The following is a 15,532-nucleotide window of genomic DNA, read 5'->3' as shown; positions in this document are numbered from 1 at the left end:
TTTGCAGTGAAATGTTATTTAATATAGTGTTCTTCTGAACTGAATTAGCTTTAATGAGTATATTGAAAAGTTTACAAGTCACCACTTATCGCGCCATTTTAGGGACCAAGATGCAGAATCTTGAGTACAAATTCTTAGGAAAACAAAGAAATAAAAAAAGTCCATCATTTCAGACCTTCAAAAGTACAAATTTCAGTAATAACTTTGGAAAAAAAAATAAAACATTCAGAATAACAGTCCTTCCACAAAACCATATTAATAAAGGTACAATTAAAAAAGTGTGCTGTTTTAGGCTTACATTTTACATGTGTACATTAAATACCAGAGCATTTAGAAGCAGGTGAAAAACCTTATCAAACCTTCTATCTGATTTTCCTTTTGTTTTAATCACAGAAATTTGATTAACAATGGCCTCATAGAAGTACAAAGCCATGCATTTAACGGAACAGATTTAGATCATCTGTAAGTTGCTCTTTTGATTCTATCCAAAAGACCTTATTGCAGCTTTAGAGTTTGCATTTTTGAAGAACCACTTCATAATCATGTGTCCAAAATACAGCTGTTCAGGAAACATGAATGATTTTTGTCTTTCTCCCAGCAACCTTACAGGTAACCAGAACCTACAAAAATTGCACGAAGATGTTTTCATGGGAGCAACTGGTCCAACAGTTCTGTAAGTGAGATGCCATTGCAGTATATGTAAGCATACAGCCGACCACTGAGGGAACATTGGCGCAACTAACTGGCCTTGTCCAACAATATTTTCGAGGAGAAAAATCTAAAGGAGAGTGTGACTACTTTTGATTCAGTAGAGGCAGCTCTTCCTTGACAGATTGATTGGATTGAAAATTAGTCTTATGATCTTTGAATATTTGCTCAATAATTCCATGATTTAACTGGCTCCTCCCTCTCAGAAAAGGAATGGTGTTCTCTTTCTTATATTTCGAAGCCAAGCTCAGTTCCATGCAATGTGAATTGATTCAATCCTGGAGCAAGCTTCTAAATATGTGTTCTGAGCAACTTTACAGATATGTTCTCATCAACTTATTTGGAGATGTTATTTCACATTTCCTAAGCAGCAAGGACTTTAACTTCACCTTCTGGTCCAGATTTAGGGATGCTCCACCAATCCACAAAGGCCCTAACATTCTTTGAGATGTTTCATGGAATTCATGGGACAAGAAAGAGACTTTGTGGAGTGCCTCCGAGATGGATTCTTAGAGCAGCTGATGCTGGAGCCTATCAGGGAGAAGGCAATTCTGGATCTGGTATTGTGCAACGAGCCAGAATTGATCAGGGACCTCAAAGTGAAGGAGCCATTAGGAGGTAGTGACCATAATACAATAAGCTTCAATCTGCAATTTGAGAGGGAGAGGGTACAATCGGAAGTGACAATATTTCTGTTGAATAAAGGGAACCATGGAGCTATGAGGGAGGAGCTGGCCAAAGTACAATGGTGCCGTACCTTAGCAGGCATGACAGTGGAGGAACAATGGCAGATATTTCTGTGTATAATGCAGAAGATGCAGGATCAGTTCATTCCAAATAGGAAGAAAGATCCTAGGAGGAGGCAGGGGTGGCCGTGGCTGACAATGGAAGTTAAGAAACATATAAAGTTAAAAGAGAAAAAGTATATCATAGCAAAGATAAGTGGGAAAACAGAGGACTTGGAAGCTTTTAAAGAACAACAGAGGATTACTAAGAAGGAAATACGCAGAGAAAAAATGAGGTATGAAGGTAAACTGGCCAAAAATATAAAGGAGGATAGTAAAAGCGTTTTTCGGTATGTGAAAGGCAAAAAAATGGTGAAGGCTAAAATTGGGCCCTTGAATATAGAAACAGGGGAATATATTACAGGGAACAAAGAAATGGCAGAAGAATTGAATTGGTACTTCAGATCTGTGTTCACTGCGGAAGACAAGCAATCTCCCTGAGGTAACAGTGGCTGAAGGACCTGAACTTAAGGGAATTTATATTTGCCAGGAATTGGCGTGGGAGAGACTCTTAGGTCTGAAGGTTGATAAGTCCCCAGGGCCTGATGGTCTACATCCCAGGGTACTGAAGGAGGTGACTCGAGAAATCGTGGATGCATTGGTGATTATTTTCCAGAGTTCGATAGATTCGGGATCAGTTCCTGTGGATTGGAGGGTGGCTAATGTTGTACCACTTTTTAAGAAAGGTGGGAGAGAGAAAGCAGGAAATTATAGACCAGTTAGTCTGACCTCAGTGATGGGAAAGATGCTGGAGTCTATTATAATGGATGAAATTACGACACATCTGGATAGTAGTAACAGGATAGGTCAGAGTCAGCATGGATCTATGAAGGGGAAATCATGTTGACTAATCTTCTGGAATGTTTTGAGGATATAACTCTGAAGATGGACGAGGGAGATCCAGTAGATGTAGTGTACCTGGACTTTCAGAAAGCTTTTGATAAACTCCCACATAGGAGGTTAATGAGCAAAGTTAGAGTGCATGGTATTGGGGACAAGGTACTAACTTGGATTGAAAGTTGGTTGGCTGATAGGAAACAAAGGGTAGTGATAAACGGCTCCATTTCAGAATGGCAGGCAGTGACCAGTGGGGTATCGCAGGGATCAGTGCTGGGACTGCAGCTTTTTACAATATATGTTAATGATATAGAAGATGGTATTAGTAATAACATTAGCAAATTTGCTGATGATACTAAGCTGGGTGAAATGTGAGGAGGATGTTAGGAGATTAAGGGTGACCTAGACAGGTTAGGTGAGTGGTCAGATGCATGGCAGATGCAGTTTAATGTGGATAAATGTATGGTTATTCACTTTGGTGGCAAGAACAGGAAGGAAGATCACTACCTAAATGGAATCAATTTAGGTAAAGGGGCGGTACAAAGAAATCTGGGTGTTCTTGTACACCAGTCAATTAAGGTAAGCATGCAGGTACAGCAGGTAGTGAAGAAGGCTAATAGCATGCTGGCCTTCATAACAAGAGGGATTGAGTATAGAAGCAAAGAGGTTCTTCTGCAGCTGTACAGGGCCCTGGTGAGACCACACCCTGGAGTACTGTGTACAGTTCTGGTCTCCAAATTTGAGGAAAGAATTCTGGCTATTGAGGGAGTGCAGCGTAGGTTCACGAGGTCAATTCCTGGAATGGCGGGACTACCTTACACTGAAAGACTGGAGCGACTGGGCTTGTATACCCTTGAGTTTAGAAGACTGAGAGGGGATCTGATTAAGACATATAAGATTATTAAAGGATTGGACACTCTGGAGGCAGGAAACATGTTTCCGTTGATGGGTGAGTGCCGAACCAGAGGACACAGCTTAAAAATACGGGGTAGACCATTTAGGACAGAGATGAGGAGAAACTTCTTCACCCAGAGAGTGGTGGCTGTGTGGAATGCTTTGTCCCAGAGGGCAGTGGAGGCCCATTGTCTGGATTCATTTAAGAAAGAGATGGATAGAGCTCTCAAGGATAGTGGAGTCAAGGGTTATGGAGATAAGGCAGGAACAGGATACTGATTAAGGATGATCAGCCATGATCATATTGAATGGTGGTGCAGGTTCGAAGGGCAGAATGGCCTACTCCTACACCTATTGTCTATTGTCTATTATCTATCAACCACAGTGAGCATTGAACCTGGGTCCCCAGAATGTCACCTAGGTCTCTGAATTGCTAAATTACTGATAATACCTCTTGGCTGTCACCACCCCCTAAACAATTTTATAATCACGATTTAAATCTCTAGGACCTGCCTAATATCTTCTCTTTATACTAGGAGAAAGTGAGGATTGCAGTTTCTGGGATCAGAGTCAAAAAGTGTGATGCTGGAAAAGCACAGCTGGTCAGGCAGCATCTGAGGAGCAGGGGAATTGATGTTTCAAGCATAAGCTCTTCATCCGGCTAGTATAAAGAGTTTATGCTTGAAATGTCAACTCGCCTGCTCCTCGGTTACCGCCTGACTGGTTGTGCTTTTCCAGCGCTACACTTTTTGAACAACATGTCTTTATACCTAAAGCTTTATTTTTGGAAGATAATGCTTTTTTTGTTTATGTAGCTTCTCTAATTCCTTCTTTCTGTATGGATCCTTGGGTGTAGCAAATTATTTCCAGAAATAAAGAGCAAATATTATTCTCGAAAGTGTCATTACCTATTAATGTTCAACCAGTCAGAAATTAGAACATTTTCTCTGAAAAATAATTTATCCTTTGGGCAGAGCTGAATGTCAGAAAGGTTGATACTATGGCAGAGGAAGTCATCGATGGGCTGCGAAACTCCCAAAACTTTCCTTCTTCTATGATGTCTTAGCACATCCAGAAAGATGGCGAATTGAATGCCCACCAAGAACTTAGCTGGGTGACTTAAGCAGTCAAGTACAAGTCTATTCCTGCATCTAAGGATGGAGACTGTTGGTGTGGGGTGGCAATGGTGGAGGAGGAAGAGCACTCCTTTTTGGGTGCTCCATGAGACAGAGAACCCCCACTGACTGCAATGACTGCCTGAATGGAATATCATCACCAGAACTGAATGGATCATCTGCCCTTTCCATTCCCCACAATCACTAAAAGCTACCTGCTTGCGCCTTTCCTGACCCATTTACCTCTCACTATTTTCTCCCTCTTTATGAACATTTCCTCAAGTCTGCTCAGCAGCAGCTGAAACAGAATTGTCTGATGGTTAATCCACACACACTATTTGTGACATTGCTCAGTTGTGCACCAGTTAATTAATGATTGTTTCCTTTGTAAATTACTAGTATGACTTTTCATCAATTCTGAATGTATAGTCTGTCCTAATGTGTTAACTAATTATAATTTAGTGCCTTGTGTCAGTATTGGTAGTTATGTGCTGTGCTTTGTGACACTTTGGATATATTGATGAGCAAAACTGTATTAACATTGTTAGCACATGCGTGTTGATTCTGATTTGACTTCTTAAATCAAATGAAGGCAGGTGTCCCAAGCCCTGCTATTCGCTACCCACCATTTGAGATTTCCAACTCAAAGCTTCAGGCTTATCACCTACCCTTGTAGTCCTTTAGAGTTTCCATGCCAACTCAATGCCAACTAATGTTGTCCATCCACCTCCAATGGTTCCTCATAATGTCTATACCAACGTATCATCCTGCTATTCCTATTCACTCAATATGCAGTGTACAGAACCAATGAACCATACAGTGACCATAGATTATATGAAACTGCTATTAAACTGAAAAAATATTCATAAGATTTGGGAAAACAAATGGTGTTCCTACAACCCTATAAAAGTATTAATTAAACTGACTGTTAAAATGTCAATAACTGGGGATTTAAGCAGTTGATTTCTCTTGGTCTTGTTTAAGTAACAATTGAGACGTTGATAAGAGTTAAAGAAAAAGTTCATAAAGGTGTCAATCAAGCTAAGTGAACACTTTTCCACACTTGTGCTTTTTTTAAAAATTCACTCACAGGATGCGAGCATCTCTGGTTAAGCTAGTATTTATTGCCTAACCCTAATTTCCCAGAGGCCAGTTGAAAGTCAACCACTTTGCTGTTGATCTTTAGTCACGTGTATGCCAGACCAGGCAAGGATGACAGATTTCCTTCCTTGAGGTGTTGTTATGTGGGGACTGAGGGCTAGAAAGTTAGATATGTAAGCAAAAAGCTTGGCTGAAGTCTAAGAAAAAAAAGACTGGTTGTGTTGTTTTTTTATTCAGCCCTTTCTGACATTTGGCTGTGCCTGTGACTGCTACCTATCTGCTGCCAGGGATGACAGGCCTGCCCATTATGCCCTACTTCCCTGGAGCGAAAACAGCCTGTAAGAGGTACTTCATACTGAGGTTGTTCTGCAAAATCAGCAAATTTCCCAACTCAAACTACCTGCCTCAATGGCAAAAATCAGCTCCAGGAGGTTTTGTACTCTGATTTTAAAGGCACAACTGCCCTGTCTCTGCCCAAAAATCGGCATGAGAGGAAGAGTTATATTTGGAAATTTGTTCCCAAGACAAACAGGGGAGATAAAGTGGGCAAAAATCTGACATAATTATAAGTAATATCATCACAACATCATGCTGTCATTTATATTTAATTAATAAATTTTGTCTCTGTATGTTTGCTGTAGTTTTGGCTGGTTTGCTTGATTTTCTGTATGCTGACACAAGCATACCCTCGAATTTTTTCAAGCTCTGCAGACCCCCTTGGTCCATGGCCAGCAGTGACTTTTGAATGTCGATGCTATATTAACCGTGCTGACACCGATCACTGTGTGGAGTACCTTGGAGCGTGTAGCTGTGTAGCTTAGACTGACACTATGTGAACCCAGCTCCACATGTATTTGATATTATTATCCATTCTCAGCATCCCAATTACCACCATGCCCCTCACCTCACTAATGTGGTGGGGAGGAGAACTGGATCTCAGTGTTTCGGCAGTGTAAATACACTTATCCAAAATATCCCAAACTGGAGGAAAAATCTTTATGGTACAAGATAAAGGACCCCCGAAGGTAGCTTTTGGGACAGATTTGGGAATGGACTGTACACTGTGTGGAAACTTTGACAATAACCCCATGAAGCTGAAGAGATGTGAGAAAGAAAATGGTTGGTTCAGGTTGTAAGTTTGCTCACTGAGCTGGAAGGTTTGTTCTCAGATGTTTCATCACCATGCTAGGTAACATCATCAGTGAGCTTCTGTTGAAGCACTGGTGTTCTGTTCCAGTTTCAATTTATGTATCTTGGTCTGTTGTGGTGGTTGGTCACTAGAAAGTGTGTCAGATGAGCTTGAAGTATGGCTTGAACAATCTTATGCCCATGACAGATTCTATCCTCAGAACTTATAACCCATCATGTTGAACCACGATAACCAGATTTAGAGTTTGCATGTTCAATACTGCTTGAGAGAGAGAGAGAGAGAGAGAGAGAGAGAGAGAGAGAGAGAGAGAGAGAGAGAGAGAGAAAGACGGGGCTATAAGTGCTTACTCAGCATGGCCATCTTGCAGCCTTGAAAAATATAACTATCTAAAATTAAAATCACCATAGTAGTGCTCTCTCATTTGAGAGAGACAACCGGCTTCAGTTCTGAAGAATGGTTAGTGGACCCAAAATGTTAACTCTGCTTCCTCTCCACAGATGCCGCCAGACCTGCTGAGTCTTTCCAGCCATTTCAGTTTTTGGTCCTGATTTCCAGCATCCACAATTCTTCATTTTTTTCTCCCCGTTTGGTGGCACTTTAACCTGAGGGCCAATACACCTCAGACAAAGGCAGAGGTTGAAAAAGAGAATCTTTCACGGTAACCTCTGCCAGTACAGGAATTGATTCGATACAGTTGGCATCACAAACCAGCCAACTGAGCTAAACCAACCTAGCTACTGCTTCAACTGAACGGCTGAAAATAAATTCTTAAAGGAAATTCATACAAGAAAGATTTGTCATTCAAACCAATTACATGTCGGGTACATTCATTCAATTTCAGACAGGATGGCCTTGAGGGCAGCTGCACAGGACAGTCTCTGCTACATCACCATGCAACAGCGAAAAACTACTTGCCAGGACAAGATTGCTAATAATAGAAGAGCCCAGATATAAACTGAAGAATGTCCCAGGGACTATAAATTCCTACTCCCACTTTAAGTTTTAGTTATTTCAAGGACAATTAGGATGGGCAAGAAAAGATTTCAACCAGTGACATTTAGCCAGTAATGTCAACATCGATGAACAAATACATTTTAAAAGCCCAAGCACTGTCATACAAAAGGAGAGGAGAACGAAGCAGGAGACTTCCCCAAGCCCTAAGCTAGTACTATCGAGTTCTTGTTATGTTTTGCTGTCCTGCTCAGTCACTTAGTACAGCTTGATCCACTTAGAAGATGCAGATTTGACTGACATGTGTCCATTTACACACATGCACACAAAAGATTGATGTGTAGCCACTACTGAAACAAAGTGGATCTAAGCTAGCTGAAGTCTGGTTAGCTCAATTGGTAGAGCATGAGACTCTTAATCTCAGGGTCGTGGCATCGAGCCCCATGTTGGGCGATGCTCTTCTTGGGGCTCAATGGTTAGCACTGCTGCCTCACAGCACCAGGGACCCGGGTTCAATTCCCGCATTGGGTGACTGGCTGTGTGGAGTTTGCGTGGGTTTCCTCCCACAATCCAAAGATGTGCTAGTCAGGTGAATTAGCCATGCAAAATTGCCCACATGTTTAGGTGTGTTAGTCAGGGGTAAATATAGAGTAGAGGAATGGACCTGGGTGGTTACTCTTCAGAGGGTTGGTGTGGACTTGTTGGGCTGAAGGGCCTGTTTCCATAATGGAGGGAATCTAATCTAAACATCATTGCTTCCACGATGATGGGCTGCATTAAATCCTGTCCAGTATATTGAAATTAAAGTATAACTTGAAGCTGCTTATAGAATAAAATAATGTCCTGAGACACTTCACTGGACTATTATTGCTTATAGCCAGGAATTACATCTCAGTTATTGGGGATCAGTATAACTCAATTACCTGCGTGGTGTGTTACAAAGCATTGTGATGCTAACAGCGTGGGTTCAAGTTCCATCATTGGCTGAAGGACATTCTTCCTCAAGGAGGAAGACAGGCAAAAATCAGTGGCCACGTGGTCAGTGAGGGAAAAGAGAAAGAAACATACACTGTTAACTGACACAGCAGTGAATCTGAACAGTTACTACTTTTGCTGTTAGAATTCATGTATCTCTGGACATCAGAGCGCGTTTAGGAAAAATGAGCAAACAGTGAAATTCACAGCTGACCTTGGAGGAACTGTGTGGGAGAGCTCACAGCACAGAAACAGATAAATGCATAGTTTTTTAAGTGTAACCTTTTTGTAAGTCGACACTAGTGAGTAGACTGGGTTCTTTCATGATTATATGTTTTATTGAGATCTATCTCCTGATTAAATTTTAACAATATAAATCAGAAGTACTAAGTTAGTCTGGAATTGGGAGAGTGGTGCTAGAAAAGCACAGCAGGTCAGGCAACTGGCAAGGAGCAGGAGAATTGATGTTTTGGGCATAAGCCCTTCATCAGGAAACACATATTCCTGATGAAGGGCTTATGCCCGAAACATCGATTCTCCTGTTCCTTTTCCAGCGCCACACTCCCAACTCTGATCTGCAGAATCTGCAGTCCTCACTTTCTCTAATTTAGTCTGGATCAATGTTTTTTTTAGAGTAATAGGACGGTGCTATTTTCTAGGTCTGTAGATTGTGAAGGTGCGAAGATGGCCTTTAGTAGAGTGACATGCTGTTCCCGTCAAGTGTGGAGGTTTAGGAGAGTTTCCATGTTACTGAGAATTTTGTCAGCAGGAAGTGTCTTTGCTTGCGAATCCTAACAGCTTGCATGGATCAGTTGGAGCATCAGTTAGAGGCAATGAGGAATTTACAGAAGAAACAGGGTGTAATGAATGGCAGCTTAAGGAAGGGAGAAAAACTGCGCCCCCATCACAGACAAGTATGCCGTTTTGGAAAACGCAGGGGGGGTCATAGAGTCAGAGAGTCATAGAAATGTACAGCATGGAAACAGACCCTTCTGTCCAACCTGTCCATGCTGACCAGATATCCCAACCCAATCTTGTCCCACCTGCTAGCACCTGGCCCATATCCCTCCAAACCCTTCCTATTCATATACCCATCCAAATGCTTTTTAAAAGTTGCAATTGTACCAGCCTCCACCACATCCTCTGGCAGCTCGTTCCATACACGTACCACCCTCTGCATGAAAAGGTTGCCCCTTAGGTCTCTTTTATATCTTTCCCCTCTCACCCTAAACCTATGCCCTCTAGTTCTGGACACCCCGACCCTAGAGAAAAGACTTTGACTATTTATCCTATCCATGCCCCTCAAAATTTTGTAAACCTCTATAAGGTCACCCCTCAGCCTCCGATGCTCCAGGGAAAACAACCCCAGCCTCTCCCTGTCGCTCAAATTCTCCAATTCTGGCAACATCCTTGTAAATCTTTTCTGAACCCGTTCCAAGTTTCATGACATCTTTCCAATAGGAAGGAGATCAGAATTGCATGCAATACTCCAACAGTGGCCTAACCAATGTCCTGTACGGCCGCAACATGACCTCCCAACTCCTGTACTCAATACTCTGGCCAATAAAGGAAAGCATTCCAAACGCCTTCTCTACTATCCGATCTACCTGTGACTCCACTTTCAAGGAGCTGTGAACCTGCACTCCAAGGTCTCTTTGTTCAGCAACACTCCCTAGGACCTTACCATTAAGTGTACAAGTCCTGCTAAGATTTGCTTTCCCAAAATGCAGCACCTCGCATTTATCTGAATTAAACTCCATCTGCCACTTCTCAGCTCTTTGGCCCATCTGGTCTAGATCCTGTTGTAATCTGAGGTAACCCTCTTCGCTGTCCACTACACTTCCAATTTTGGTGTTATCTACAAACTTACTAACTCTACCTCTTATGCTCACATCCAAATCATTTATGTAAATGACAAAAAGTAGAGGACCCAGCACCAATCCTGGTCACAGGCCTCCAGTCTGAAAAACAACCCTCCACCACCACCCTCTGTCTTCTACCTTTGAGCCAGTTCTGTATCCAAATGGCTAGTTCTCCCTGTATTCCATGAGACCTAACCTTGCTAATCAGTCTCCCATGGGGAACCTTGTCGAACGCCTTACTGAAGTCCATATAGATCACATCTACTGCTCTGCCCTCATCAATCATCTTTGTTACTTCTTCAAAAAAACTCAGTCAAGTTTGTGAGACATGACTTCCCATGCACAAAGCCATGTTGACTATCCCGAATCAGTCCTTGCCTTTCCAAATACATGCACATCCTGTCGCTCAGGATTTTCTCCAACAACTTGCCCACCACTGAGGTCAGGCTCACCGGTCTGTAGTTCCCTGGCTTGTCTTTACCACCCTTATTAAACAGTGACACCACGTTTGCCAACTTCCAGTCTTCCGGCACCTCACCTGTGACTATCGATGATACAAACATCTCAGCAAGAGGCCCAGCAATCACTTCTCTAGCTTCCCAAAGAGTTCTTAGTTACACCTGATCAGGTCCTGGGGATTTATCCACCTTCAACTATTTCAAGACATCCAGCAATTCTTCCTCTGTAATCTGGACATTTTGCAAGATGTCATCATCTATTTCCCTACAGTCTATATCTTCCATATCATTTTCCACAGTAAATACTGTTGCAAAATATTCATTTAGTATTGCCCTCATTTTCTGTGGCTCCACACAAAGGCCGCCTTGCTGATCTTTGAGGGGCCCTATTCTCTCCCTAGTTACCCTTTTGTCCTTAATAAATTTGATGGAATCTCAGAAGAATGTAGCATGAACAGCCAAGTTTCTGGTATCGAGACTGCCTCTAATGTAATGAGGGGAACGTCAAGTTCCAAGGAATCAATTGTGTTAAAGGATTCTGTGGTCAAAGGCACAGACAGACGTTTCTGCGGCCAGCAGCGACAAATCAGAATGGTGTGTTGCCTCATTGGGTGCCAGGATCAAGGATATCTCACAGAGGGTGCAGAATGTTCTCAAAGGCGGGAGGGACAAGCAGGAGGTCTTTGTACACATTGGAACTAATGACATAGGAAGTGAAAAGGATGAGATTCTGAAGGGAGAACATAGAAGGTTAGGCAGGACTTCAAAAAGGCGAGCCTCAAGATTAGATTAGATTAGATTACTTACAGTGTGGAAACAGGCCCTTCGGCCCAACAAGTCCACACCGCACCCGCCGAAGCGCAACCCACCCATACCCCTACATTTACCCCTTACCTAACACTACAGGCAATTTAGCATGGCCAATTCACCTGACCAGTGTGGGAGGAAACCAGAGCACCCGGAGGAAACCCACGCAGTCGCCTGAGGCGGGAATTGAACCCGGATCTCTGGCACTGTGAGACAGCAGTGCAAACCACTGTGCCACCGTGCCGCCCACTAGTTTAGCAATATCTGGATTACTCATGGTGCTACAGGCTAGTGAGGGTAGGAATAGGTGGATAGAACAGATGAATGCATGGCTGAGGAGCTGGTGTGGGGAGAAGGGTTGACACATTTTTGCATCATTGGAATTTCATCTGGGGTAGAAGTGACCTGTACAATAAAGACAGATTGCACCTAAATTGGAAGGGGACTAATGTACTGGCAGGGAGATTTGCTAGAGCTGCTTGGGAAGATTTAAACTGGTAAGTTGAGGAGGTGGGACCCAGTGAAATAGTGAGGAAAGAGATCAATGTGATACTGGTACAGTTGAGAAAAGGAGCGAGTCAAACAGTTAGGACAGGCAGGAACAAGGTAGGACTGATAAATTAAACTGCATTTACTTCAATGCAAGAGGCCTAACAGGGGAGACAGATGAACTCAGGGCATGGTTAGGAACATGGCACTGGGACATCATAGCAATTACAGAAATGTGGCTCAGGGATGGACAGAACTGGCAGCTTAATGTTCCAGGATAGAAATGCTACAGGAAGGATAGAAAGGGAGGCAAGAGAGTGGTGTTTTTGATCAGGATAACATTACTGCTGTATTTCAGGAGGATATTTGTTATTTGGGTGGAACTGAAAAATCAGAAAGGGATGATCACCTTATTTGGATTGTATAAGGGACCCCCTATTAGTCAGTGGGAAACTGAGAAACAAATTATTAAGGAAATTTCAGTTATCTGTAATAGAGTGGTTATGGTAGGGGATTTTAACTTTCCAAACATAGACTGAGACTGCCATAGTGTTAAGGGGAGAGATGGAGAGGAATTTGTCAAGTGCGTCCAAGAAAACCTTCTGGTTCAGTATGTGGATGTACCTACTAGAGAAAGTGTAAAACTTGATCTACTCTTGGGAAGTGAGGCAGGGCAAATGACTGAGATATCAGTAGGGGAGCACTTTGGTGCCAGCGATCATAATTCTATTCGTTTTAAAATAATGTTGGAAAAGGATAGACCAGATCTAAAAGTTGAAGTTCTAAATTGGACAAAGGCCAATTTTGATGGTATTAGGCAAGAGCTTTCAAAAGCTAATTGGGGGCAGATGTTCACAGGTAAAGGGACAGTTGGAAAATGGGAAGCTTTCAGAAATGAGGTAACAAGAGTCCACAGACAGTACATTCCTGTTCAGGTGAAAGAAAAGGCTGGTAGGTGGAGGAAATGCTGGATACCTAGAGAAATTGAGGTTTTGGTTAAGAAAAAGAAGCAAGCATATGTCAGGTATAGACAGGAGAGATCAAGTGAACCCTTAGAAGAGTGTAAAGGCAGTAAAAGTATTCTTAAGAGGGAAATCAGGAGGGCAAAAAGAGGACATGAGATAGCTTTAGCAAATAGAGTTAAGGAGAATCCAAAGAGATTTTATGAATACATTAAGGACAAAAGGGTAACCAGAGAGTAAATAGGGCCCCTCAAAGATCAGCAAGGCAGGAGCCACAGGAGATGGGGGAGAACTAAACAAGTATTTTGCATCAATATTTACTGTGGAGAAAGACATGGAAGAAACAGGATATTGGGAAATAGATGGTGACATTTTGAAAAATGTCTATTTTACAGAGGAGTAGGTGCTGGATGTCTTGAAATGCATAAAAGTGGATAAATCCCCAGGACCTGATCAGGTGTACCCGAGAACTCTGTGGGAAGCTGGGGGAGTGATTGCTGGGCCTCTTGCTGAGATACTTGTTTCATCGATAGTCACAGGTGAGGTGCCAGAAGACTGGAGGTTGGCTAACGTGGTGCCACTATTTAAGAAAGGTGGTAAGGAAAATCCAGAGAACTATAGACTGGTGAGCCTGATGTTACTGGTGGGCAGTTGTTGGAGGAACTCCTGAGAGACAGGACTTACATGTATTTGGAAAGGCAAGGACTGAATAAGGATAGTTGGCATGGCTTTGTGGAAAATTATGTCTCACAAACTTGGTTGAGAAACAAAGAGGATTGATGAGGGCAGAGTGGGGAACGTGATCTATATGGACTCCAGTAAGGCATTCGACAAGCTTCCTCATGGGACACTGGTTAGCAAGGTTAGAGCTCATGGAATACAGGGAGAAATAGCCATTTGGATACAGAACTGGCTCATCGTTAGATGGCAAAAGGTAGTGATGGAGGATTGTTTTTCAGACTGGAGGCCTGTGACCAGTGATGTGCCACAAGGATTGGTGCTGGGTTCACTACTTTTCATTATTTATATACATGATTTGGATGTGAGCGTAAGAGATATAGTTAGTAAGTTTGCAGATGACACCAAAATTGGAGGTGTACTGGACAGTGAGGAAGGTTACCTCAGAGTACAATGGGATCTTGATCAGATGGGCCAATGGGCTGAGGAGTGGCAGATGGAGTTTAATTTAGATAAATGCAAGGTGCTGCATTTTAGAAAAGCAAATCAGAGCAGGAATTATACACTTGCTGAACAAAGAGACCTTGGTGTGCAGGTGCATAGTTCTTGAAAGTAGTATTGCAGGTAGATGGGATATTGAAGAAGGTGTTTGATATGCTTTCCTTTATTGGTCAGAGTATTAAGTACAGGAGTTGGGAGGTCATGTTTTGGCTGTACAGGTCATTGGTTTCCACCACTTTTGGAATATTGTGTGCAATTCTGGTCTCCTTCCTATCAGAAAGATGTTGTGAAACTTGAAAGGGTTCAGAAAAGATTGACAAGGTTGTTGCCAGGATTGGAGGATTTGAGCTATATGGAGAGATTGAATAGGCTGGGGCTGTTTTCCCTGGAGCGTCAGAGGCTGAGTGGTGACCTAATAGAGGTTTACAAAATCATGAGGGGCATGGAGACTAAATACACAAGATCTTTTCCCTGGGTTCAGGGAGTCCAGAACTAGAGGGCATAGGTTTAGAGTGAGAGGGGAAAGATATAAAGGTCCTAAGGGGCAACCTTTTCACACAGAGGGTGATGTGTGTATGGAATGAGCTGCCAGAGAAAGTGGTGAAGGCTAATACAATTACAGCATTTTAAAGGCATCTGGATGGGTATATAAATCGGAAGGGTTTAGAGGGATATGGGCCAACTCTGGCAAATGCGATTAGATTAGGTTGTTATCTGGTCGGTATAAACAAGTTGGACTGGAGCGTCTGTTTCCATGTGTACATCTCAATGACACTATGACTCATCCCTTGCCTGAGGTATAGTGGTCCTGATGTTAAACCATCACCAGTCGTATCTCTCTCTCTCTCTCTCTCTCTCTCTCTCTCTCTCTCTAATAGTCTGGTGAGACTATGGTAACTCTCAATTGTAATTAGGCAAACTGTCACCTCACAGTGCTTTCAATCATTTTTGTCGTATTCACAAAAGGCAAAAACAAGCAAGTATACCATGAGTTTCAGCAGTACAAGGTGAATGACAGGATAGTGGTGAAGAAAGATAAGTGTGACTGCAACTAAGAAAACAAAATCCTTCTGTCTGTTTCCCTATGGCCTATCACTATTCATATGGACTCAGCTTTCACACAACTGCCTATACAAAGAGGTTATTATCACGGACTAAAGGGTTAATGACATCTTGACTTTGATAGCTGCTCAGCATGTGCATGGGGGGCTATGTCATAATGATGTCTGATCATATGGAACTAGACCCCAAATCTGCAG

General features: G+C 42.5%; 1 protein-coding gene across 9 annotated transcripts in view; it reads left to right on the top strand.

The window, feature by feature from the left end:
* The window catches only part of LOC140483016 (lutropin-choriogonadotropic hormone receptor-like), a 240,622-nt gene that overhangs the window by 211,011 nt on the left and 14,079 nt on the right, over window positions 1-15,532 (top strand). For 6 of the 9 annotated variants that reach the window (XM_072580853.1, XM_072580854.1, XM_072580856.1 and 3 more), the window contains 2 exons: window positions 394-462; window positions 599-673. The exons of the other annotated variants lie outside the window; for them this stretch is intronic. In XM_072580853.1, coding sequence (XP_072436954.1) covers window positions 394-462; window positions 599-673 — 144 coding nt within the window. The remainder of the gene's footprint in view (window positions 1-393; window positions 463-598; window positions 674-15,532) is intronic. 9 annotated transcript variants of the gene reach the window in all.

This window comes from Chiloscyllium punctatum, chromosome 11, assembly GCF_047496795.1.
Source record: "Chiloscyllium punctatum isolate Juve2018m chromosome 11, sChiPun1.3, whole genome shotgun sequence".
NCBI classification, from domain to species: Eukaryota; Metazoa; Chordata; class Chondrichthyes; order Orectolobiformes; family Hemiscylliidae; genus Chiloscyllium; species Chiloscyllium punctatum.
The sequence above is the reverse complement of the archived record's forward strand: the minus strand, read 5'-3'. Positions and strand labels throughout refer to the sequence as shown.